This window comes from Neovison vison, chromosome 11 (genome assembly GCF_020171115.1).
Source record: "Neovison vison isolate M4711 chromosome 11, ASM_NN_V1, whole genome shotgun sequence".
Taxonomy (NCBI): domain Eukaryota; kingdom Metazoa; phylum Chordata; class Mammalia; order Carnivora; family Mustelidae; genus Neogale; species Neogale vison.
This window is the reverse complement of record NC_058101.1, coordinates 6,769,053-6,794,213: the sequence shown is the minus strand read 5'-3', so window position 1 is coordinate 6,794,213 and position 25,161 is coordinate 6,769,053. Positions and strand designations below refer to the sequence as shown.

General features: G+C 40.8%; 1 protein-coding gene across 8 annotated transcripts in view; it reads left to right on the top strand.

The window, feature by feature from the left end:
- ART3 (ADP-ribosyltransferase 3 (inactive)) overlaps positions 1-11,578 on the top strand; it is an 81,024-nt gene extending 69,446 nt beyond the window's left edge. For 2 of the 8 annotated variants that reach the window (XM_044268101.1, XM_044268102.1), the window contains exons 4-11: positions 753-785; positions 1,674-1,706; positions 2,715-2,744; positions 5,005-5,037; positions 5,676-5,708; positions 7,601-7,633; positions 8,917-8,949; positions 11,289-11,578. In XM_044268101.1, coding sequence (XP_044124036.1) covers positions 753-785; positions 1,674-1,706; positions 2,715-2,744; positions 5,005-5,037; positions 5,676-5,708; positions 7,601-7,633; positions 8,917-8,949; positions 11,289-11,428 — 368 coding nt within the window. In that variant the 3' untranslated portion in view covers positions 11,429-11,578. Of the gene's footprint in view, positions 1-752; positions 786-1,673; positions 1,707-2,714; positions 2,745-5,004; positions 5,038-5,675; positions 5,709-6,331; positions 6,478-7,600; positions 7,634-8,916; positions 8,950-11,288 lie in introns of all 8 variants that reach the window. The other 6 variants (XM_044268106.1, XR_006386768.1, XM_044268100.1 and 3 more) reach the window with 6 other exon arrangements.
- The last annotated feature ends 13,583 nt before the right edge of the window (positions 11,579-25,161 follow it).

The following is a 25,161-nucleotide window of genomic DNA, read 5'->3' as shown; positions in this document are numbered from 1 at the left end:
CTGGAACAGACCACAGATCACAGATCAATGTTCGGGGATAGACCAATGTGTTTTCTTTATGTGAATGTGAAGGATCTTTTTTTCTATATCCAAGGATCTTGAAGATCTGATTGCGATTCTTTTTCTCCAATGAATAGGAATTGTCCTAGGGGCACCTGGGTGGCTCCGTGGGGTAAGCGGCTGACTCCTGATTCAGGCTCAGGTCAGGATCTCAGGGTAGGAGATGGAGCCCTCGTCGTGCTCAGTGCTGGGTGGATGTGGAGTCTGCCTGAGATCCTCCCTCTGCCTCGTCCCCTGCTCTTGTGCATGCACGCGCCCATTCTCTCTTAAAAAAAAAAAATTCATAGTGAGAGGGTAGATTTTCTGTTGAGGACATTTAGTATCTGAAGAGAAGGTTGATTGAACAGACATACACATTTTTTCCTAACGTTTGCAGACTAATCATGAATAGAATCAAAGTGTTAGCCTTGGATGGGCATTTGGAGGCTATTTGAAGCAAACTCCCAGTAAAAGATGCAGATAAGGAAGCTGAGTTCCAGAAACGGTAGATGTTTTATCAAAGGTCATACTGCTCTTTGAGGGCTGTAATGTGAGCACAAACATGTCGTTGTTCCTCATTTGGTATCCCGCCAAGTTATGGCTCTGACAGATTCCAGCTGACACATGAGGTTACCAGTAGCTCTAAGACCAATTGGAAATCTTCGCTGGGGTAGAATGTGTCTAACTAATAAAGCTTTATCTTCATGCTTCAGGACTAAAAACGGAAAACTGTGCTGAGAACACAGGTAAGATACACTGTTAAAATATTTCCTCTGTAAGGGGATGTTACTTCTCCCAGGTGTGGGTCAGAGCCGCACCCCCATGTCCTGCTGCTGCCATCATTTTCTCAGGGCTGAGCTGTGCTGCCACCGCCGCCGTCTTGTCAGGCGGAGGGCCCACGGGCCTCTGTTGCCTGCTCTCCACCCCATGCCGTGCCGGTGGCCATTCTTGGGGACACTACATTCACCTTGGGTGGGCAGGGACCGTGCCACTCACCCTAGCCTGGCCTTGTAAGTGCTGAAGGACTTTTGAAAGCCCCTACGTGATTCCTTTGCACAGGGTCAGATACATATCCCCGTATTTTGACATCTTAGGAGATAACATTTGGGAGACTAAAAAGGGGAGGAATTGAGTACGTAGAGCTGAAGAGGGGAGACAGGACGGAACGGGAGTGGGTCTGTCTCACCTTTCTGGGCATGGGGGATAGGAGGAGGCAACAAAAACAATCTTCCGTAGAGGACCGTGGGAAAGATTTGGGAGGATAAACGGGAATCCTAGGAGGAAGGAGCATTATCAGATAAGCCCAAGAGATTTGAACCAAAGGTTCCAGAAAGTACTTTAGGCTAATGCATGCTTTGGGTGGATCCTTTTGAAGATATCCTTGTTAAAAGATTTGGGAATAAAGGTCTGTTTCTAGCTGTGTTCCTGGCTAGTTTTTCTGTGAATTCTTCATGTAATTAAAATAAATCCATACCCATTTGTTTTTGAGATTGAAATTTTGAATTTCTCATATTACTATATTTTTGGAAGCCAACTTAAATCTTTTTTATTAATAAGCATTTAAAATAGACTGAATCTGACACTTATTTACATCTGAGCATAGTACTAGGTAATGAAAAATGTCTGTATTTCAGAACATCATCTCCCCATCTATCTCTACAACCCAGGTAAGTGGGCTCTAATGTTTTTTAAAAATAATCCTTACATGGATGTTTAATATTTACTAGCTCTTTCCTGTTTAGCAAATTCACTTCTTAGCTTAGGAAAGAGTACTTTGCAGATAGGAAAGTGTAACTTGAGAAATAAGAGAAGGGAAGAAAAGAATTTATTCTGGGGGAAACTTAGCTTCTTGTAAATGGAAGGTTGGGTCTCCGGAGATCTGAGTAATACGGACACACCCGGGGAGTAAGGTTGGTAGGATGCGAGGGGCCAGTCGCTCTGGATAGGCCTGCGGGCCTCTCGCAGAGAGCTCTGGATGCGCCACTGAGGTTAGCCTGTGTGGCACCGCGCATCCAGATGAAAGGAGAAAAGCTACTCATTTTCGTCTGTCAAATATGCTGATATTTGTTAGCATTTGGCTAAATAAGATGTCTGGGTGGTTGGATGCTTCCCCACTAAGTTTCCGCTTCTGTTGATATGACTCAAATCACTTTTTTGCATTTAAGCTCCTTATTATGTGTTCGGCCCCTATAGCTATAATAAGTTTTTCTTCACTGAAGAGAGAAAAGCATCTGGCTTTTCCTCAAGTATGATATTTGGAAGATCTTCCTGTCCCGAGGGGAAGCATTTTGTGAAGCTTCGCGTGAGCCGGAGGACTTGCATAGCCTCACTTCTTACTGGCTCGTTGCAGACGCAGGTTTTACTGGTCGTTTCACAGGGACTTCAGCTCAGTCTTCAAGACAGACGTTTTTCTACCTCATTGAGATCCCCAGGAGACTTTCTCTGTGTGATGATTTTTCTTAAGAAAGGGGACCAAAGGGAGCCTCTGGAAGGTTCCAGCTCAATGTGGTGCATTTAGATTCTGGCTGACACTTAAATTTAGTAGCTCTAGTTTATTGGATGTACCAAGTGGTTCGTTATGATTCTAGTATGTGAGAAGAGTTTGCTGTAACTATAGTAATTCTCAGTTATTTTGTTTTATCATTAAAACGGATAAGTTTCTTCTTATAACTTAGGTGAGAAAGACCAGAACATTGAAGACACTGGTAAGATATTTTTGTAAGCTCCGGGGGTTTTCACTTGCAGTATAGCTCTCTTAGGGATGGAAACAGGTAAGCATGATACAGTCAGGAAAAGTGGGAAGAAGACGGAACCCACTTTAGCTTACTAGTTTGGTGTATCAAAGCCCTCCTGAGTTACAGATCGACCTTATAAAGATGACGCAGCTGCCTTCTCTCTTGCTTAACTCTCCCATTTACCCAAGATGACCAGAGAGCGTTTAGAGACGTGACACGAGGAACTAGTTCTAAAGAGCCTGTTTCCTGCGCTCGCTTTGGCAGCACATATACTAAAGAGCGTATTTTCTGCTTTTATGTTAGCTGTCGCAGCACAGAGGAAGGTGTGACTTCACAGACTCTTGTAACCTAGTGTGTTGGCAGGGGCATTGAAAAGTGTCATTGATTTTTTTCTAAATTACAGTGATTTTGTGTATTTCTTTCTGTTTCCAGCAATCTGAGTAATAGCTGCTTTTAGCTATATCCATCTCATTGTTTCATGTATTTTGAAGTATAGCTCATTCCCAAGTTTTTGTTTTTTGTCTTTTTTTATAATATTACTCAAATGTCCTCAAGGGTGCTGGGACAGGGACACCCATAAATTAATGGTAAGATTTTAAATTGGGCTTTCTGAAGGACGGTTTGATGGTATGTATTATTAGCCTTAAAAATGTCCATACCTTTTAACCTAGTTACAGCACATTAAGATTTGTACTAAGGAGGTAAAGATTTGTGTACGAAATGGTTACAGTGTGTGGTGGCCAAAATTTCTGAATAACCTTAGTGTCCAGCAGTTGGATGTTGTTAAATAATATCCATATAATGAAGCACTAAACAACTTAAAAATCATACATTTTTTTAAAGATTTATTTATCCATGAGAGAGAGAGAGAGAGAGGGAGAGAGGGAGAGCACATGCAGATGTGTGAGCAGGCAGATGGGCAAAGGAAAGAGAAGCTGACTCTATGCTGAGCCACCCAGGTGCCCCTAAAAATCATATTTTTGAAAAATATGAGAAAGTGCTTATAATATGTGGCAAGTAAAATATGTAAAAAAGCATATGAACTGTAATAGCAGTTTATTTAAAAATTTCAAAAGAGGAACACCTGGGTGGCTCCGTTGGTTGGGCGTCCGACTCTTGATTTCAGCTCAGGTCATGATCTAAAGGTTGTGAGATCAAGCCCTGCATCAGCCTCTGTGCTTCGCAGGAGTCTGCTTATCTGTCTCTCTTTCTTGCCCCCCCTTTTGCCCTCCCCCCACTTGTGCTCACTCATGTGCTCAGTCTCTAAAATAAGTAAATCTTGAATGTCAAAAGATGCAAACTTCGGTTATAGGAGACCCAAGTACCGGAGATGTAATGTAGCAGGCTGCGTGGAGCAGCGCAGGGGGCGGCGCTGCACAAAGTTTCTAAGAGAGTAGGTTTTGAGTTCTTACCACAAGGAAAAAAGCCATTTTTTTTCTTTTTTTAAATATCTGTAGGAGATGCTAGATGTTAGTTGTGATCATTTCACAACATATATAAGTTGCATCATTACGCTGTATACCTTGAACTCACACAGTGCCATCAATTACATCTCAGCAAGGCTGGAAACCGTGCTTAAAATGGTATGAATATACACACAGCAAATAAATTGAAAGAAGATGTACCCAAAATATTGAGGATGAGTAGCTCAGATCTGGGATTATGAGTAATTTTTTTTAAAGATTTTATTTATTTATTCAACAGAGATCACAAGTAGGCTGAGAGGCAGGCATAGAGAGAGGGGGAAGCAGGCTCCCCGCTGAGCAGAGAGCCCAATGTGGGGCTCGATTCCAGGACCCTGGGATCACGACCCAAGCAGAAGGCAGAGGCTTTAACCCACTGAGCCACCCAGGCGCCCCGATTATGAGTAATTTTTAATGATTTCTTGTGTTTTTCCAGATTATCTGTAATTATAATGTATTATGTAATCAAGAAGTTTTATTTTTAAGAATATGACAAATGTAGGTGGGAGTCTTTGGATTGAATCTTAAAAAAATAAAATAAGAGCTGTTTTGCATAATCTAGGAGAGAGCCTGGGTCGCTAGCCATAGTTGTTCTCACCATAAGTCAGTCAAGCTCCAGTGGATTAAATTTCTCCCCTTTTACCCTAGTCCCTGCCGCCTCTCAAAGCTTTTCATTTTCCACTGTAAATAGCCATATAAATACAAGGTTAAATTAATTTTCAAGTTGATTGCATTTTTCACTGAAGAGTTTCTGTTCTCATCTTTAGGAATGAAAAGCCAGGAGTCCCCAGTCTTACCTGGTAGGTACCTCTACCTTACCCTCTAAGACTAGCTGCGAGGTTAGGAGGAGACATAAGGGCTGACTCCTAGGACTCAGGACATTCCTGGACAGGGAGAATTTGAGGAATGAGTTAAGCCAGAACAGAGGTACTGATTTATTCATGCTTACTTAGTATGGTCCATGCAGTATACCAAGCACTTGTACGACTTATTTCCTTTAATCATCACTTACTCCAGACCTACAGTGTATTTCTTTTGCATAAATAGGGAATTGAAGCTCAGATTCAGAAGCCTGACCTGTCAGAGAGCTGATAATTATGATGACAATAGAACTAAACCAAGTAGAGTCCTTTTTTTTTTCATTTTATTTTGTTTTTCAGTGTTCCAAGATTCATTGTTAATGCACCACACCCCGTGCTCCATGCAATGCGTGCCCTCCTTAATACCCACCACCAGGCTCACCCAAGTAGAGGCTGAAACTCAGTACAGCTTCATTTAAAAGCTGCCGTACTAGGACTGCCTTGCAAAGATAAGATTGGAGAGAGAGAGGCCAGATCCTGGAAGTTTTTTAGGGTTGGAGAAGGGGGAGGTGTAGACAAAAGAGAGCATTCACAGTGCAAGGAAACTGATTAACCCTAATACGCATTTTTGTCTTGAGGTATGGCAAGCAGTGAAGCCACCCAAACACCTGGTAAGACGACTTTCTTTTTACTCTCTGGGCCCAAGTGTGAGATGAGAAGAATCCCCCAGGCATTAAAGAACATGCTGTCATGAGACTCTTATTCATTAACATTTGCCTTACAGCTTCCTACTAACCATTCTGCAGATTTAGCTGGGGAAGAGAGTAGAGAGGAAAAAGTGTCTTTCTTCCCTAGGGTACGTGTGTTCCTGGAGCAGGAAAGTTAGCCTGTTTGGCGCACGGCTGAAGGCAAGGGTGCTGGAACCCGGAGGTTTGCAAGCCAGCACCTTCTAGGTTCCACAGCTGAAGTTACTCAGTAGAAAGTTCACCTTCAGCAGAAAGCTGACTTTGAGCTTTGGCTAGGAACTCCGCATCTAGAATTTACCAGCTAACAAAGTACAGTCTCCTGGCATGTGGACGAGCTCAGTGCGTGCCAAGGCAGGAGGCTCCGCTAAGCTTGACGTAGGTTTGCACGCAGGGGTTCTCGCAGCCCTAAGTTGTAAATAAAGAGTCAGAAACCGCGCGCCGCAGTGGGAGCTTTGGCACGTCTATCACTTAAGCTCATCAGAGAAGAGCTGGGGAAGTGGACTCCCTGGAGCAAACTGTAAGCCCCTGAAAACTTCTTTCTCACTTAGGAATGAAAATTCCAGAAACTGTTTCACTACCAGGTAAGCAGTAGTTGGCATAGGAGAGAGGAAGCTGCCAGTCTGGGGGGCATAGTTACAGTTGTCACCATTAGAGGATGCAGGGGAGCCTAAGAACTTCGCTCACGATCAGGCAAGTGAGTAAGGGACCCACGTCTCTTAACTTACGGCGTAGTACCCACCCCTGGGGACTTGTGGATCTTCAGGTGATTTTCCAGGTTCATTTTACCGTGGCGGATTTAGCCTGCCCATCAGATAAACCATGAAAATGCTAAATAAGCATTTAGACGGTGTGAGGCTGTTGGTGAGGAGGAGACCGAGGAGCCTTGAGCTTCGGTGGCCAGAGAGAGTGAACAGTTGTCAAGTTTCTCAGAAGGGGCTCAGAACTTAAGCTTAGAGAGGAGGAAGAAGGTCTCTAAACTGAATTTTTCTCCTGGGACAAAGAGAAGCCTATTTTTTTAAAGTAGACATAATTTACAAGAGAGCTGTGGACGGTAGTAACGCTTCCCCGCCTCAGAATGGTTACCTTTCAAAGAGGCTAACACTTGTCACGCCTACCTTATGCGGGTATCTCTGCGGACTAGAGAAACACAACGTCTCGGTGCTTAAATCCTTCCTCCTGGGTTCACGTAGTATTTTGAAAATAATTTTTGATAGGTCTTAGTATTCTATAATGAATGGCCCGGTGCGGAGCTTTGCCCCACGCCGCCCGTGACGGAAGGAGCAGCGCGCCGCGTGCAGACGCTGCGCGCACAGTTAGCCGCCCGACTCCCACGCCGGCCTGCAGAGGGGGTCCGGCCGCTCTTCTGCCTTCACCCGGTTTTGTCACGTCGGGCCACGAGTTTATTTGCTCACCACTTCAAAGTGAACCTCTGACAACACCGAAGGCGCATCTTGTGTGTGTCCAACTCTTCAGCTCGGTGACCTTGACCTGAGTCGGCACAGGCTTCTCATGGGCTCCTTTGAGGCACAGTGGTCACGTGACCGGCACCTGCCCAGCCTGCTGGGGAATGAACACAGACTGTGTAGACAGACCCAGCTTCAATAAGTCTCTTCTCTGCCATTTTCCTCTGGGTAACTTTATATAAGTTATTTCACTTTTCTTTGCTTCTGCTTCCAAATCTATGAAGTGAAGAAAACATCGTCCAGCAGGACTGATTGAAGTCCCAATGAGATAAAGTTTGGCAAAATGAATGGTAGTTTAAAGTAGTAGTAAATGGGAATTGTCTTTATTATTACCTGAAATTCTTTCTCATTTAGGAATAAAAGTGGTACAACTGGATGAAAAACCTGGTAATAAATTCTTTATTGGGGGTGGAGGTATCCGGTTTTCTGGGTCCTTTAGCATCATCATTCAGTGAGCTCAGCCTTAAGAGGGCGAAGGAAAGCACCTGGCCTGTCCCTCTCCTGACACTGCAGTCCGCAAGCCAGAAGGAGAAAAGGCTGGGAGACGGGGAGAGCAGGGGGCTGCCGTTGCGGCTGTCGGGGCTAAGCCCAGAAAAAGACGGCTGGCTCGCAGCTGCGGGGCTCTATTCCAGAATGCCACGGGAGGCTTCCCAAGAGAAGGTGGCAACTGTGAGGGAATCCGTAGTAATTGGAACAGCATCGTCAAAGAGCTGTCCGTGGGAACCCCACAGCATGAGACCATTCTGTGTTCTCACTGCGCTCACCATGTCCTCCAACGAATGGGCCGCTAGGTTTTGCTGGGAATGTTTCGTATTGTGCTCTCTCCTACACAAATGTGTGTAGTGCAGGCTTTTTAGAAGTGGCAAAAAACATTTACACAGGATCTCCTTTAATCCACTTAAATATTGTTATTGCCGTTTTCGAGATGGAGGTATGGGATATAGGAAGGTTGAGGAGCCTGTTAAGATGGGAAAGAGAAAACTGGGACTCAGACTTCTCAAATTTTGTTCACCTTATGCCATGTGACACTTGTCTTCCAACCAGATGTAGTTACAGAAAATACACCTCTGTCCTGGTCTCCTAGAATTGGTATTTGGCTTCAAAGCTGTCAAAATATGGCAATATTGTAATATTGTAATATTGCAGTGCTAGTGTAGCATAGTAATTGAGGTCGTGTATCACAGTAATTGAGAGCAGAGGCTTTAAAGTTATTCCTGCCACTGACTACCTCTGTGATTTTATGCAAGTTTTGAGGAACATCTGTATAATACTGATAACTATACCCACCTTCTGAGACTGTAAAAAACCTGATGATGTACATAAATCATCAGCGCAAAGTATGACACACAGAAAGCACTCAATGATAGGTATTAATGTTGTACTTGGGTATCTTAGTTCAGTGTCCAGAAAAAGTACTTTTTTTTGTATATAAAAGTTTAATCTTTCTTTTAATGAAAACAAATATACATAATGGTGAAAAAAATTCAAAGAGCACAAGCGAGTAAAAATTAAACCCTTCCTCAACCCCACGCATAAATCTAAACGTGATGCTCTGCCCTGCAGACCCATTGTCAGAGACAGCCAAGTTTGCCTAATCATTTAATCAGATTTTTCTCTTCTGGGTAAATAGATGTACAATATAGTTAACCCAAAATCTGTTCATATTTTAGAAGACAAAAGTCGAGAAGATATCGGCAATCCTGGTAAGAAATATTTCATTTCCTTAGTTGATAAATGTCTGATCTGCAATACAGAAAAAATGACACTTAACTTTTCAATAACAGGTACAAAGTTTCAAGAGTTTAAGGCGTCATCATATGGGATATAATGTCATACCCAAATACTTACTAGTGTGATATGGTGGGAGTAAGTTGATTTCTTAAGCAATTATTTTCAGCTGTGTGTTTTGTTTAGAGCAGTAGTTCTGAACCCTCTCAATCCAGTCTCCCTTTTTATAACAAATATTTATAAAGCCTTTATAGTGTCCTGGAATAACATTCATAGATAAGAAGACCTACTCGCACCCATAAGAATATCAATATGTTATTTATTTATATACTATATATATAATATATATACCATAATTTATAACAAAATTGCATAGATTTCAATATGTAAGGGTCTACATTATACTAAAAGAAATAATGGACAGATGATTGTATATACTTATATGAATTGGATTTAAGGAGTGCATGTGATGTACTGAGCACTGGATATTATAATATAAGATTAATGAATCATTGACCTCCTCCTCTGAAACCAAAAATGCTTTATTTGTTCATTGAATTTAAATAAAATTAAAGAAAAAAAGCAACTTGAAGCAGTATGCTCTTTTTAGAGATCCTGAAGATGACCTACAAATGGAAATGATTTATAAAAGGAACAAAATTTTGGAAAAGGTTTAAGACGAGGAAATACTCAGGATCAAGATTCTAATTCACAATTTCCCTACACTCATGCTGACATGAGTGTACATGCTGATAACTTTTAGTAGGGATGGTCCCATTAAAGACAAATTTAGCTTTTTAACAAATATTTTATTTATTTGAGAGAGAGAAGGAGAGAAAGCATGAGCATGGGGGAGCAGCAGAGGCAGAGGGAGATGGAGAAGCAGACTCCCTGCTGAGCAGGGAGACCATGTGGGGCTCAGTCCCAGGACCCTGAGATCATGACCTGAGCCCAAGGCAGACTCTTAACCAACTGAGCCACCCAGGCGCCCCAAAAGATTTAATTCTTTTTAAAAAAAAAAATATATATATATATACATACATACATATATACATACACCTGACCAATTCCAAACTGCCTGATAGGGGGCCATGCTGATCCCTTGAGAACCACTGGTCTATAGTAACAAACTAATGTATGAGTCTGCCTGTCTCTCCTTTTCCCCATCTGTATACATACAACTGTGTGTTTATAATTATGGTTGAGTAAATTGATAATAGGAGTTAAAGACTTATAAAATTTATTGGCTGTTTGCCTTGTGTATGAAATCAGAGTGTGATTCCATTTGGATACTTCCCAGTCCTCCCTTGTACAGTCTAAACCAAAACACAGCCATCATTCAGTTACATAATTCTGTGTGAAACAGAGCATCCTCACATGAATGGACTCTATGGTTTCTTTTCACTAGTTCAGGTGAAAGGGAAACTGTTTCCTCCAGACAGTGATCCATGTATGGAGGGAAAAAGTTAATTTTTTTTTCAGTTGGCAGGGCTTAGTGTTTAAAAATGCAGCTGTATTTAATCACATATTGGTAACTATTAGCATATACATGTGAAATACAGTCTTGAAATAGAATCAAACTCTACCTTGCATGTATATACAGAAAATGAAAACAAAAAATTGCTAAGAAATTCTAGAGAACTTGAAGAACAACAAAAGGTATCTTGTCTACAGAGATACTAAAAAGGGGCGCCTGGGTGGCTCAGTGGGTTGAGCCGCTGCCTTCGGCTCAGGTCATGATCTCAGGGTCCTGGGATCGAGGCCCGCATCCGGCTCTCTGCTCGGCAGGGAGCCTGCTTCCTCCTCTCTCTCTGCCTGCCTCTCTGCCTGCTTGTGATCTCTCTCTGTCCAATAAATAAATAAAAAATCTTTAAAAAAAAAAAAAGGCTGTAGAGGGCGCCTGGGTGGCTCAGTGGATTAAGCCTCTGCCTTCGGCTCAGATCATGATCTCAGGGTCCTAGGACCAGGCCTGCATCGGGCTCTCTGCTCAGCAGGGAGCCTGCTTCCCCCTCCCCTGCCTGCCTCTCTGCCTACTGCCTACTCTCTTGTCTGTCAAATAAGTAAATAAAATCTTAAAAAAAAAAAAAGCTGTGGAATCTTAGGTAAAAACTATGTCAGCACACCCTGGTGATATACATGAAAATACAGCCTGAAACCTGTATTGAACTGTACTTATTCCAACATTGTTCCTAGTTAGTGTTTGAGGAAAGTTTGTAGTTCAACTTGAACATCTACATCAGGGTACCTGGTTTAGGTGCATGAGGCTGGCTATCAGAAACGACATGTGTCCGTGACTGTGTGTTCTCATCAACAGCTCCAGATCCGGTTCCGGTTCCGGTTCCAGGTCCCAAAACCCATCCCTCTGCATCCTCCGGCGAAACGCTCCTTCCACCGCTGGGGACATTCATCATTTCAATCATTGCTTCTGCTAGAAGTCTCTTCGTTGCTTTGTAGTCTAATGTATTCTTTATTTACTTAAAATACACTCAAGGAATCCCACAGGAAACCAGCAACAGGAATGATGTATTTTTTCACTTGTTCATCAAAGTCATTTGATAAAATGAGAACTGAGTATTTGTTACTTACTTTGTAAATTCACAGTTGGTCCAGATATATCATAGAATTTATTTTCCATTTATTTCTGTATTTATGATTACAAAAAAAACCCCTGTATCCTTCTGATTGAATTCAATAAAAGACTTTAAGTTTATTGGATATAATTTCAGTAGAATTGCCAGATATTAAAATATCCAGTACCATTAGTGATTAACAAGAATTTAATTCCTAAATTAGAATTTTAAAGAAGTTTTACTCATCTTTGAAGGATCAAACTTTGACTTCAAATACTATTCTCCAACAAGCTCATCATCTTTCCCTGATATATAAACACTTTGTATTTCTGTAAACATGATTGTTTACCAAGTTTTTCACATATAGTCCCTGATTTAAATCTCATATTAATTGACGAAAATAGACAGTAGTGAAGGAATGTATATGCTAAGTAAGCAAGGAAAAAATGAGATTATACACTATATTACTCTTTTCCCCAGGGGATTGTGGTAGTTGAATAGTGACTGATTTAGGCATGGGCTTTGGTAACTGGCACTTGTTTAAATTTTGCAGCGTTTCAAAAAGGATTTAAGTCTGGGCGCCTGTGGGGCTCAGTCATCAAGTGTCTGCCTTTGGCTCAGGTCATGATCCTAGTGTCCTGGGATCGAGCCTTCGGGCTCTCTGCTGGGCAGGAAGCCTGCTTCTCCCTCTCCCACTCCCCCTGCTTGTGTTCCCTCTCTAGCTGTGCATCTCTCTGTCAAATAAATAAAATCTTAAAAAAATTTTTTTTAAAAAAGGATTTAAGTCTACCTTGAAAGATAAGAGAAAAAGTACTTAAAGTCTAGACTTAGGTGTTATGGATTCAATGTGCTTTTTAAAAAACATTGTCTTCACACACATATACCCAACACACACACACACCCGCCAATCTGGTTTATTTTTATTTATTTATTTATTTATTTATTTGGAAGGTTTTATTTATTTGTCAGAGAGAGAGGGAGAGAGATCACAAGCAGGGGGAGTGGGAGAGGGAGAAGCAGGCTCCCTGCTGAGCAAGGAGCCCAATGTGGGACTCAGTCGCGGGGTCCTGGCACCATGACCTAAGCTGAAGGTGGACACTTAACTGACTGAGCTGCCCAGGAGTCCCTACTTATATTTATTTTAAAAATTTTTAATTGAAGTATAGTTGACATGCAATATAATATTAGTTTCCGATATACAAAGTGATTTAAGAATTCTGTATGTTATGAAATGCTGACCACAATAGGCGCAGTTAGCAGCTGTCATTATACAGAGTTATTCCAGTAGAATTGATCATATTGCCTATGCTTTATTTTTCATCCCTGTGGCTTACTGTTTTATAACTGTTCGCACCTCTTAATCCCCTTCATTTATTTGCCCATCCCCCTACCTCTCTGCTAAGCTCCAACTCTGTGTATTTATGGGTCTGTTTCTGTGTTTTGTTTGTTCATTATTTCTTTAAGATAGGACCTATAAATGAAGCCATATGGCATTTGTCTTTCCCTGTCTGAATTAATTAGCAGAACACCTTCTAGTTCATGTCATCACAGAGGACCAGATTTCTTTCTCTTTGTGGCTGAGTGATGTTCCACCGGATATATACCACAACTTCTTTGTCCGTTCATTTTCAGTGGACACTGGGTTGCTGCATATCTTGGCTATTATAATTATGCTTCAGTGAACTTGGGATACATATGTTTTTTTGAGTTAGTGTTTTGGTATTTGGCTAAATATCTAGTAGTGGAAATACTGGATTATATAACATTTCTATTTTTAATTTGTTGAGGAACCTCCATTCCATTTTCCGTATGGGCTGCACAAATTTACATTCCCATCAGCAGTGCCCCAGTGTTCCCTTTTCTGTGCATTCTCACCAACACTTGTTAGTTCTTGTCTCTTTGGTACTAGACATTCTGACTGGTGTGAGGCGATACCTCACTGTTGTTTTGGTTTGCATTTCCCTAATGATTAGTAATGGTAAGCAGCTCTTCATGTGTCTGTTGGTCATCTGTAGGTCGTCTTTGTAAAAATTCATATTCGGATCTTCTGCCCATTTTTAATCAGACTTTATTTTTTTTTGATTAGTTGAATGAATTCTTCATATTTTTTAGATATCATCCCTTTATGAGATACATAATTTGCAAATATGTTCTCCTGTTTCCATAGGGTTGCCTTTTTGTTTTGTTGATGGTCCTCCGCTGTGCAAAAAGCCTTTTATTTAATATATTCCCAGGTATTTATTTTTCCTTTTTTTCCCTGCCTGAGGGGACAGATCCAGGAAAATATTTCTGGGGCCAATATCCATAAGTTTATTACCTCTATGTTTTCTTTTAGGAGTTTTATGGTTTGGGGTCTCACATTTAGGTCTTTAATTCATTTTGAGTTTATTTTTGTGTGTGGTATAAGAAAGTGATCAAATTGCATTCTTTTGCGTGTAGCTGTCCAATTTTCCCAGCACCATTTATCAAAGAGACTGTCTTTTCCGTGCTGTATATTCTTCCTTCTTATCATAGATTAATTCACCATATAAATATGGGTTTATTTCTGGCCTCTCCATTCTGTTCAGTTGATCCGCGTGTCTTTTTCTGTGTTGGTACCACACTGTTGAGAACACGACAGGTTTATAGTATAGTTTGAATAAAGCAGCACGCTACCTCCAGCTTTGTTCTTTCTCAAGACTGCCATCAATTTGGTGTCTTTTGTGGTTCCATACAAATTACAGCATTATTCATTCTAGTTCTATGAAAAATACTACTGGCATTTTATAGGGATTGAACTGGCTCTGTGGATTGCCTTGGTTGGTGTGGACATTTTATTTTATTTTTTTTAAAGATTTTATTTATTTGACAGAGAGAAATCACAAGTAGGCAGAGAGGCAGGCAGAGAGAGAGAGAGGGGAGGAAGCAGGCTCTCTGTGGAGCAGAGAGCCGGATGTGGGGCTTGATCCCAGGACCCTGGGATCATGACCTGAGCCGAAGGCAGAGGCTTTAACCCACTGAGCCACCCAGGCGCCCCGGTGCGGACATTTTAACATTCTTCCTCCAGTTCATTAGCACAGAATGTCTTTCCGTTCATCTGCGTCATCTTTAGGGTCTTTCATCAGTAATCTTAGTAGCTCCAGAGTACAGGTCTTCTGCCTCCTTTTACATGTATTCCTGGGTATTTTGTTCTTTGTGAGGTCATTGTACATGGGATTGTTAATTTCTCTTTCTTGTAGTTACTAGTTTATGGAAACACAACAGATTCTGTATATTAATTTTTTATCCTGCATCTTTACTAAGTCATTTATTAGTTCTGGTAGTGTTTTGGTGGAGTCTTTAGGGTTTTCTATATATAGTGTCATGTCACCTGCAAATAGTGACCGTTTCATTTCTTCTTTACCAATTTGAATGCCTTCTATTTCCTTTTCTTGTCTGATTGCTAAGGCTAGGATGTCCAGTACTATGTTGAGTAAACGTGGTGAGGGTGAACATCCTTGTTTTGTTCCTGATCTTAGAAGAAAACTTTCAGCTTTTCACCACTGAGTATGTTAGCTGTAGGCTTGTCATATATGGCCTGTTACTACATTGAGGTACGGTTTCTCTCTACCAACCCTGTTGAGAATTTTTATCATAAATGGATGTTGAATTCTGTCAGGTGTTTTTTCTTGCGTCTATTGAAATGATCATATAATTTTTATGCTTAATTTTGTTAATGTGATACATCATGTTGATTTATTTGTAGATGTTGAACTGTCCTTGCTTCCCTGAAATAAATTCCATTTGATTGTGGTGAATGATCCTTTCATTAATGTATTGTTGAATTCAGTTTGTGAATATTTTTTGGAGGATTTTTGCATCTGTGTTCATCAGGGATATTGATCTGTATTTTTTTTTTTTTTTGTAGTTTCTCTCTCTGGGTTTGGTATCAGAATAGCACTGTTCTTGGTAGAATGAATTTGGAGGCACTCTTTCCTATTCTGCTTTTTGGAGTAGCTTGAGAAGGACAGGTATTAACTCTTCTTTAAATATTGGCTAGAGGACACCCAGGTGGCTCACACAGTGCATGTGTCTTCAGCTCGGGTCACGGTCCCCAGGGTCCTGAGATCGAGTCCTGCATCAACTCCTTGCTAAGCGAGGAGCCTGCTTTTCCCTCTGCCTACTGTTCCCTCTGCTGTGAGCTTTCCCTCACTCTGACAAATGAATGTATAAAATCTTTTAAAAAATAAATATTGGGTAGAAATCACCTGTGAAGCTATCTGGTCCTAGACTTTTGATGTTGGGAGTTTTTTGATTACTGATTCAACTTTGTTACCAGTAATTGGTCTGTTCACATTTTTCTGTTTCTTCCTGATGCAGTCTTGGAAGATTGTATGTTTCTGGAAATGTATATATTTCTTCTACATTGTCTAATTTGTTGACATGCATTTTTCATAGTAGTCTCTTGTCTCTTATAATCCTTTGGTGTCCGTTGTAACTTTTCTTTTATTTCTGATTTGTTTGGGTCCTCTTATTTCTTGATGAATTTGGTTTAAGGTTTATCAGTTTTGTTTATCTTTTCAAGAAACAGCATAGTTTCATTAATCATTTATATATATATATTTTAGTCTGTATGTTATTTATTTCTGCTCTGATCTTTTTTTTAAGATTTTATTTATTTATTTGACAAAGAAAGAGATCGCAAGTAGGCAGAGAGGCAGGCAGAATAGTACTGTTCTTGTTCACGCTGAGCAGAGAGCCCAACGCAGGGCTCGATCCCAGGACCCTGAGACCCTGACCTGAGCTGAAAGCAGAGGCTTAACTCACTGAGCCACCAGGTGCCCCATCTGCTTTGATCTTTATTATAATTTTCCTTCCTCCTACTAACCTTGGGCTTTGTTGTTTTTCCTAACCCTAACCCTAAGATTGTGTAAAGTTTTTGTTTCTTGATAAATAGGTTTAGTGCTACTGACATTCCTCTTAGGGCTTCTTTTGCTACACCCCAAATATTTTGAACCATTGTGTTGCCATTTTCATTTGTCTTGAGGTATTTTTTTCATTTTTCTTTTTGATTTCTTTCTTGACCCATTGTTTATTGAATAGTATGTTGTTTAGTCTTCATGTGGCTGTGTTTTTTCAAGTTTTTTTCTTGTAATAGAGCTCCGGTTTCATAATGTTACGGTTGGAAAAGATCCTTACTGGGATTCCAGTCCCCTTAAATTTACTGCGATTTGTTTTGTGACCTAACATGACATTTTATGGAAAATGTTCCGTATGCACTTGAGAAGAATGTATATTCTGTTGTGGGATAGAATATTCTGTATATATCTGTTAAAACCATCTGGTTTAATATGTTATTCAAAGCCACAATTTCCTTATTCATTTTCTGTCTAGATCTACCTGTTGATGTAAGTGGGGTCTTACCGTCTACTGTTAATTGTATCAGGGCTAGTTTCTCCCTTTAGGGCAGTTAATATTTACTTCATATATTAGGTGCTCATATGTTGGGTAATTATTCATAATCGTTATATTCTCTCGTTGGATTGATCCGTTTATCATTTTTAATACTCTTATCCCTTGTTATAGTCTTCATTTTACCTACTTATTTTTAATCATTTTTGTCATCTTGGTAAGTGCGCTCTTTAATCCCAGTCCCTCGTTTCTCCCTCCCCTCACCCACCTCCTCTCTGGTAACCATCAGTTTGTTCTTTATAGTTGAGTCTGTTTCTTGGTTTGTCTCTCTCTCTTTTTAAGATTTTATTTATTTATGACAAAGAAAGAGCATGAGCAGAGAGGAGTCAGGTGGAGGGAGAAGCAGACTCCTCGCTGAACAGGGAGCCCAGGGCAGGACTTGATCTCAGGATGCTGGGATCGTGACCTGAGCTGAAGAAGGCACGTGCTTAACCAACCGAGCCACCCAAGTGCCCTCTCTCTCTCTTTTTTTAAATTTTCCTTTGCTCGTTTGTTTTGTTTCTTAAATTCCATATATGAGTGAGATCATATGACATTTGTCTTTCTCTGAGTGACTTATTTTCCTTAGCATTATACTCTCTAAATCCATCCATGTTGTTGCAGATGACAAGATTAAGTTCTTACGGATGAATAATACTCCACTGTTCTGTACACCGCCTCATCTTTATCCGGTCATGTATCGATGGACGCTTAGGCTGTTTCCGTAATTTGGCCATTATAAATAATGCTGCAATAAACATAGGGGTGGACATATCCCTTTGAATTAATGTGTTTGTATTCTTTAGGTAAATACCCAGTAGTGCAATTCCTAGGTCATAGGGTAGTTCTATTTTTAATTTTTTGAGAAATCTCCATACTATTACAGTGGCTGCGCCAATTTGCATTTCCACCAATGGTACAAGAGGGTTCCTTTTTCTCCACATCTTAACTGACTCTTGTTGCTTATGTTTTTTATTTTAGCCCTTCTGAGGAGTGAGGTTAATACCACATTGTGGTTTTGGTTTGCATGTCTCTGATGTTGACTGATGTTGAACATCCTTTCCTGTGTCTGCTGATGATCTGGATGCTCTTTGGAGAAATGTCTGTTCATATTCTTCCATCCATTTTTAAGTCGGATTATTTGTTTTTTGGGTATTGAGTTGGATCGGTTGTTTATATGTTTTGGATACCGTTTATCAGTTATGTCATTTGCAAGTATCTTCTCCCATTCATTAAGTTGGCTTTTAGTTTTGGTCGTTTCCTTTGCTGTGTGGAAGTTTTTTATTTTGATGGATTTCCGGCAGTTCATAGTCGCTTTGGTTTCCCTTGCCTCAGGAGACGTACCTAGAGCTGCTACAGCTGATACCAGAGAAACTGCTGCCTGTGCTCCTTGGGGTTTCATGGTTTCAGGTCTCACATTTAGGTCTTTAATCCATTTTGAGTTTATTTTGTGTGTGGGGAAAGAAAGTGGTCTAGTTTCATTTTTTTGCTTGTTGCTGTCCAGTCTTCTCAGCACCATTTGCTGAGGAGACGGTCTCTTCCCCGTATTCATTCCTCCTTTGATGACGATTGACTATATAGTTGTGGATTTCTGGAGTTTCTGTTCTTTTCCATTGATCTGTGTGTCTGTTTTTATGCCATCACGTTTTAGTTACTACTGCTTTGTAACATAACCTGAAATCGGGAAGTATGATACCTCCAGGTTTTTCTTTTTCGGGATTTCTTTGGCTATTCAGGATCATTTGTAGTTCCATACAGATTTTAGGATTGTTCTAGCTCTGTGAAAAATGCTGTTGGTGTTTTGACAGGAATTACATTAAATCTGTAGATTGCTTTGGGTAGTTATAGGCATTTTAAAATATTTGTTTTTTTTTCCAACCCATGAGCATGGAATGTTTTTCATTTCTTTGCATTATCTTGAATTTCTTTCATCAGTGTTTTATAGTTTTTAGAGTACAGATTTCTTATCTCTTTGGCTTTTTCCCAGATATTTTGTTTTTGGTGCAAATGCAAATGGGATTGTTTTCTTTTACTTTTTAAAAGATTTATTTATTTGAGAGAGACACAGAGGGAGACAGCACAAGCAGGAGGAGGAGCAGAAGGGGAGGGACAGCAGACTCCTCACCAAGTGTGGAGCCTAATTCGGGGCTTAATCCCAGGACCCTGGGATCATGACCTGAGCAGAAGGCAGATGCTTAAATGACTGACCCACCCAGGTTCCATTTTCTGATGCTTCATTATTAGTGTATAAGAAGGCAACAACAGATTTCTGTACATTGATTTTGTATCCAGCAACTTTACTTAATTCATTTATCAGTTCTAGTAGTTTTTTGATGGAATCTTTAGGGTTTTCTATGGTATCATGTCATTGCAAATAGAGTTTGGCTTCTTCCTTGCCAGTTTGGATGCCTTTTATTTCTTTTTTGTTGTGTGATTGTTGCCACTAGGACTTCCAGTACTACGTTGAATAAAACTGGGGAGAGTATATGTCCTTGTTTTGTTCCTAACCATAGGGGAAAAGCTCTCCTTTTTTCACTGTTGGATACGATGTTGGGTTTTTCACATCAGGCCTTCATTATGTTGAGGCATGTTCCTTCTAGACCATTCCCTCTAGCCCTTCTCTGTTGAGGGTTTTTATCGTGAATGGATGTTGTACTTTGTCACTTGCTGTTTCTGCAGCTATTGAAGTGATCATACATATTTTATCCTTTCTCCTGTTGATATGATGTGTCATGTTGATTGTTTTGTGAATACTGAACCACCCTTACATCTCAGGGCTAAATCTGACCTGGTTGTGCTGTATGACTTTTTAATGTATTGTTGGATTCAGTTTGCTGATGTTTTGTTGAGGATTTTTGCATCTGTATGTATGAAAGGTATTGCCCTGTAGTTCCCTTTTTTTGTAGTGTCTCTATCTGGTTTTGGTATCAGGGTGCTACCAGCCTCATAGAATGAATTTGGAAGTTTTCCTTCTTCTTCTGTTTTTTGGAATAGTTTGAGAAGAATGGGTACTAACTTTTCTTTAAATGTTTGCTAGGCTTCATCTGTGAAGCCATCTGTCCTGGACTTTTATTCTGGGGGAGTTTTTTGATGACTGATTCAGTGTCACTGCTGGTAATTGGTCTGTTCAAATTCTCTATTTCTTTCTGCTTTAGTTTTGATAGGTTATATATTTCTAGGAATTTATCCGTTTCTTCTGAGTTATCCAATATCTTGGGATGTAGGTTTTCATAATGTTCTCTTATAAATGTTTGTATTTCTATAGTCCTGGTTGTTATTTCTCCTTTTTTCATTAGTGAATTCGTTTCTTTGGGTTCTCTCTCTCTCTCTCTTTTTTTTTTTTTTTTTTTTTTTTTTTTGAGTCTTGCTAGAGGTTGATCCATTTTGTTGATCCTTTCAAAGAATAAGCTTCCTGTTTTCATTGATCTGGTGTTTTTTTGTTTTTGTTTTCTGTTTTTGGTTTTTGTGTAATTTATTTCTGCCCTTTATTATGTACTTCCTTTTGCTGAGTCGGGGTTTTGTTTATTGTTGTTTTTCTAGCTCCTTTAGGTATAAGATGAGGTTGTTTACTTCAGATTTTTCTGGTTTCTCGACGTAGGTTTCTATTGCTATAAACTTCCCTCTGAGAACCACTTTTGTTCCATCCCAAAGATTTTTGGACTATTGTGTTCTCATATCTGTTTGTTTTCATGTAATTTTTAACTTCTGTTTTATATTCTCAGTTGACTCATTCATTGTTTAATAGCATGTTCTTTAACCTCCATGTATTTGTGGTCCCAGATTTTTTTCTTGCAGTTAATTTCTAGTTTCGTAGTGGTATGGTCAGAGAAGATGTATGGTGTGGCTTTTTTTTTTTTTTTTTTTTTTATTGTTGAAGCTTGCTTTGTGGCCTAAAATGTAATCTTTTCTGGAGAATATTCCATGTGTACTTGCAAAGAATGTGTATTCTCCTGTTTTAAGATGGAATGTTCTGAATATGGATGTTAAGTCCGTCTGGTCCAGTGTGTCATTCAAAGCGATTGTTTCCTTGATGATTTTCTGTTTGGATGATCTGTCCACCCATGTAAGTGGGGTATGTTGGTGTCCCCTGATATTACTATACTACTACTGAGTATTTATGTTACTGTTTTATATATTGGGGTGCTCCCATGTTGGTTGCATAAATATTTAATTGTTCTATCCTTTTACTGGGTTGTCCCTTCTATTATTATATAGAATACTTGTCTTCTGCTACAGTCTTTGTTTTAAAGTTATTTTGTCCGATATAAATATTGTTACTCTGGCTTTCTTGTGGCATCCATTTGCATGATGTTTCTCTATACCTTCACTTTCTTTTTTTAAAAAAGATTTTATTTAATTATTTGAGAATTTGAGACAGAGCGAGCGAGCATGAGTGGGGTGAGGGGTAGAGGGAGAAGCAGGGAGCCCACTGAGGGCTCGATCCCAGGACCCTGAGATCATGACCTGGGCTAAGCCAAAGGCAGATGCTTAACCAACTGAGCCACCCAGATGCCTCCTCACTTTATTTTTTTGAAATTTATTTTTATTTGAGAGAGAGAGAGAACATGAGTGGGGGGAAGGGTGGAGGAAGACGCACACTCCGCTGAGCAGAGAGCCTGACTTGGGGCTCAGTCCCGGGATCCTGGGATCGTGACCTGAGCCAAAAGGCAGAGGCTTAACTGACTGCACCACCCAGATGCCCCCCCATTTCCTCACTTTCAGTCTGCAGGTGTCTTTTGGTCTGAAATGAGTCTCTTGTAGGCAGCCTGTAGATGGGTCTTCTTTTTTTATCTACTCTGTCACCTTGTGTCTTCTTTTTTTTTAAGATTTATTTACCCATTTTAGAGAGCACATGCAGGCATGGGGAGGGGAGAAGGAGAGGGACAGAAGACTCCCCACTGATTGTGGAGTCCAACGAGGGACTCAGTCCTACGACCCTGAGATCATGACCCAAGTTGAAACCGAAACAGACACCTAACTGAGCCACCCAGGTGCACTACACCCTGTGTCTTTTGATGGAAATGTTTAGTCCATTTACATTCACAATAATCACTGGTAGATACGTATTTATTGCCATTTTGTTACTTGCTTTGTGGTGGTTTCTATAGATTTCCTCTAATTATTTTCTAGCTTTTATGGTTTTTTTGTTTTCTTTAGTGATATACTTCGATTCCTTTCTCTTTATTCTTTGCATATCTTTATTCTCTTTATTCTTTGCATACTGTTTTTTTAATGTGTGGTTTCTCTTAGGCTTGTATATAATGTCTTTTGCACAGAGCAGTCTGCGTTAAGTTGATGGTCATTAAGGTTTACACCCATTCTCTCCTCTCCTCCCCGTGTTTACCTCCTTTTACCTGACAAATCCCTTGACTAATTTTAACAGAAATATTTATTTTTACTGCTTTTGTGTTTTTTATTTTTCATACTCTGATGTAATGGTTTTTCTACTCAAAATTCCCCTTTAGTATTTCTTGTAGGGCTGGTTAAGTGATTGTGAACCCCTTAGTTTTTGTTGGGGAAACTCTTTATCTCTCCTTATAGTTTGAATGACAGTCCTGCTGGATAGAGTATTTTAGGTTGCAGATTTTTCCCTTTTCGGCACTTCGAATGTATCATTTCACTCTCTTCTGTCCTGCAAAGTTTCTGCTGAAAAGCGTCTGATAGTCTTAGGGGGTTTCCCCTTGCACATAACTGTGTTTTCTCTTGCTTTTAAAATTTTGTCTTTATCGCTACTTTTTGACATTTTAATTCCTATGTCTTGGTTTGGACCTCCTTTGATTAAATTTGGGGTGGGGGGAATCTCTGTGCCTCCTGGATCTGGGTATCTCTTTCCTTCCCCAGATTAGGAAAGTTTGGAGCTATTATTTCTTCCAAATAAATTTTCTTCCCCTTTCTCTCTCTCTCCTTGTGAGACCCCTGTAGTGTGGATCTTATTACACTTGATGGAGTCACTGAGTTGCTAAGACTATCCTCAGCTTGCCTAATTTTGCCTTTTTCTCAGCTTAGTTACTCTTCATTCCTGTGCTTTCCAGGTGATGAATTTGTTCCTCCACCTTACCTAGCCTGCTGTTTATCCTGTCGGGTGTATTCTAGTGTCATTGATTGTGTTCCTGTCTGATTGGTTCTTTTTTATCTCTGTGTTAAGGGTCTCACTGATGTTCTCCACTCTTTTCTCCAGACCAGTGAGTATCTTACGATCATTACTTTAATTCTCTTCTGGGCATGTTATTTATATCCTTTTCACTTGGTCTCTTGCTGGCGTTTGGTCCTTGTTCTTTCATTTGGGAGAGGTTTCTCTGTCTCATTTAGTCTGATTTTCTGTACCTGTTTTAGGTTAGGAAAGTCAGCTACTTCTTTTGCTCTTAACAATAATAACGTTGTGGGTCCAGTAGTGCCCTGCAGCGCAGCGACCCCTGGTCGCCAGTGCCTCGTGCTTCAGGGATGTGTCTCCTGTGTGTGTCACGTGTGCTCTGCTGTTGAGTCTTTGTCTCTTTTTCCCTTCGGTCCGGTTTCTGCAGAGGCTCTTCGCCTGTTGTAGGCAGCAAGGTGCGCAGTGGTCTGCCTGCAAACTGAGACCTACTCCCCGGCCAGAGGAACCGAGGTCCTGTAAAATGGGTGAGTCGGGGGAGGTGGTGCTGGCAGGGTTTGCCTAGAAGGGTTTCCCCTTCTTGGGGAGGGGCCCGTGGAGCCAGGACTCAGGCCAGTGTGACTGGGAAGGGTGGATCCACCGAAGCAAGGGCTTGGTGCCAGCCAGTTAGGTAAGGAGATCCAGCACCACATTACTTTTCATAGGTGGCCATGGTTTATGCTGGGGCTTGGAGGAGAAAAATGGTGCCACCAGCTCCTTCGTTCCTGGAGGGTTTCCCTGTGATGCCCGTCTGCGGGCTGCGCTGAGCTGAGGAGATCATTATCCTTCCATCTGCCCCTGCTGGGTTTCCAACGGCTCGTTCTAAGCTGTGCTCGTGGGCTGGCGGTTGTGCCTTCTCTTTACGGTGGAGACTCCACTTCAAATGCTGTCCAGGCTCAGCTGAACCCGCTCATTTTTTAAATTCTGGGCTTTAAGTCCTGCTGGTTTTAAGAACTCAAAGGATTCAGCGCCTCTCACTTTCAAAGGCCAGTATTATGGAGATTTGTCTTCCCCATTTGTGGACTGACTGCCTTTTGGGAAAGTCCGTTTTCTGCCCTTCTCTGCACCGCAGCCCCTCCCCGCCGTGGGCGCCGCCGGCTGACCGGCCCCTCGGCCACACACACCTTCGCCCTTCCTGCCGCCTGCCCCGGGGCTCTTCTCGCCTTCAGTTGCCAAGTGTGTCCTGCCAGCCTTCGGGCGGTTTTCCAGGCTAGTTACACTGACATGCGTGTTGTCTAGTTGTAGCCGTGGGACTGGGTGAGCTCAGGGTCCTCCTACCCCACCTGCCCAGCCAGCCAGTTTTCGTTCAGAGTCGCGGCCTCCGACATCTGCATCGCTGCCTTGGCTTTTTTTTTTTTTTTTTTCCTGGCCTCTTTTTGCATGGGGTATCTTTTTCCTTTCATTTCAGTCTGTATTATCTTTAGGTTTGAAGGGAGTATCTGGTAGGCAACACAGATGGGTCTTGTTTGTTTTTTAATCCGTTCAGTCACCTTTTGTCTTTTGATTGGAACATTTAGTCTCTTTACATTTAAAGTAATTGTTGATAAGCGTGTCCTTACGCCATTTTATTGTTTCCTGGTTACTGTAGTTTCCTGGTTTTGTTTTGTTGTTTTCTGGACTCCACTAGGGGTGGAGCCTGACGTGGGGCTCAATCTCACAACCCTGAGATCCTGACCTAAGCGGAAGTGAAGAGTCGTATGCTCAAGTGACTGAGCCACACATCCTTCTTTCCTTGTGATTTGATGACATTCTTTAGTGTTAGGCTTGAATTCTTATTTTTTATGTATCACTTACAGGTTTTCGGTTTGTGGTTCCCATGATGTTCATATATAATAACATCCTCTGTGTGTGTGTGTGTGTGTATAATATGTAGATGACATGTTAGTCTATGTAAGTAAGTAAGTAACATGATGGTCATTTAAGTTCAAACACCTTCTAAAACCACATTTTCTATGTGCCTTGTCCATGTTTTATGTATATGATGTCATATTTTACATGGTAGTGTATCCTTTAGTTATTGTAGATATAATTGATTTTACTACTTTTGTGTCTGAACATACATACTAGCTTTATAAGTAATC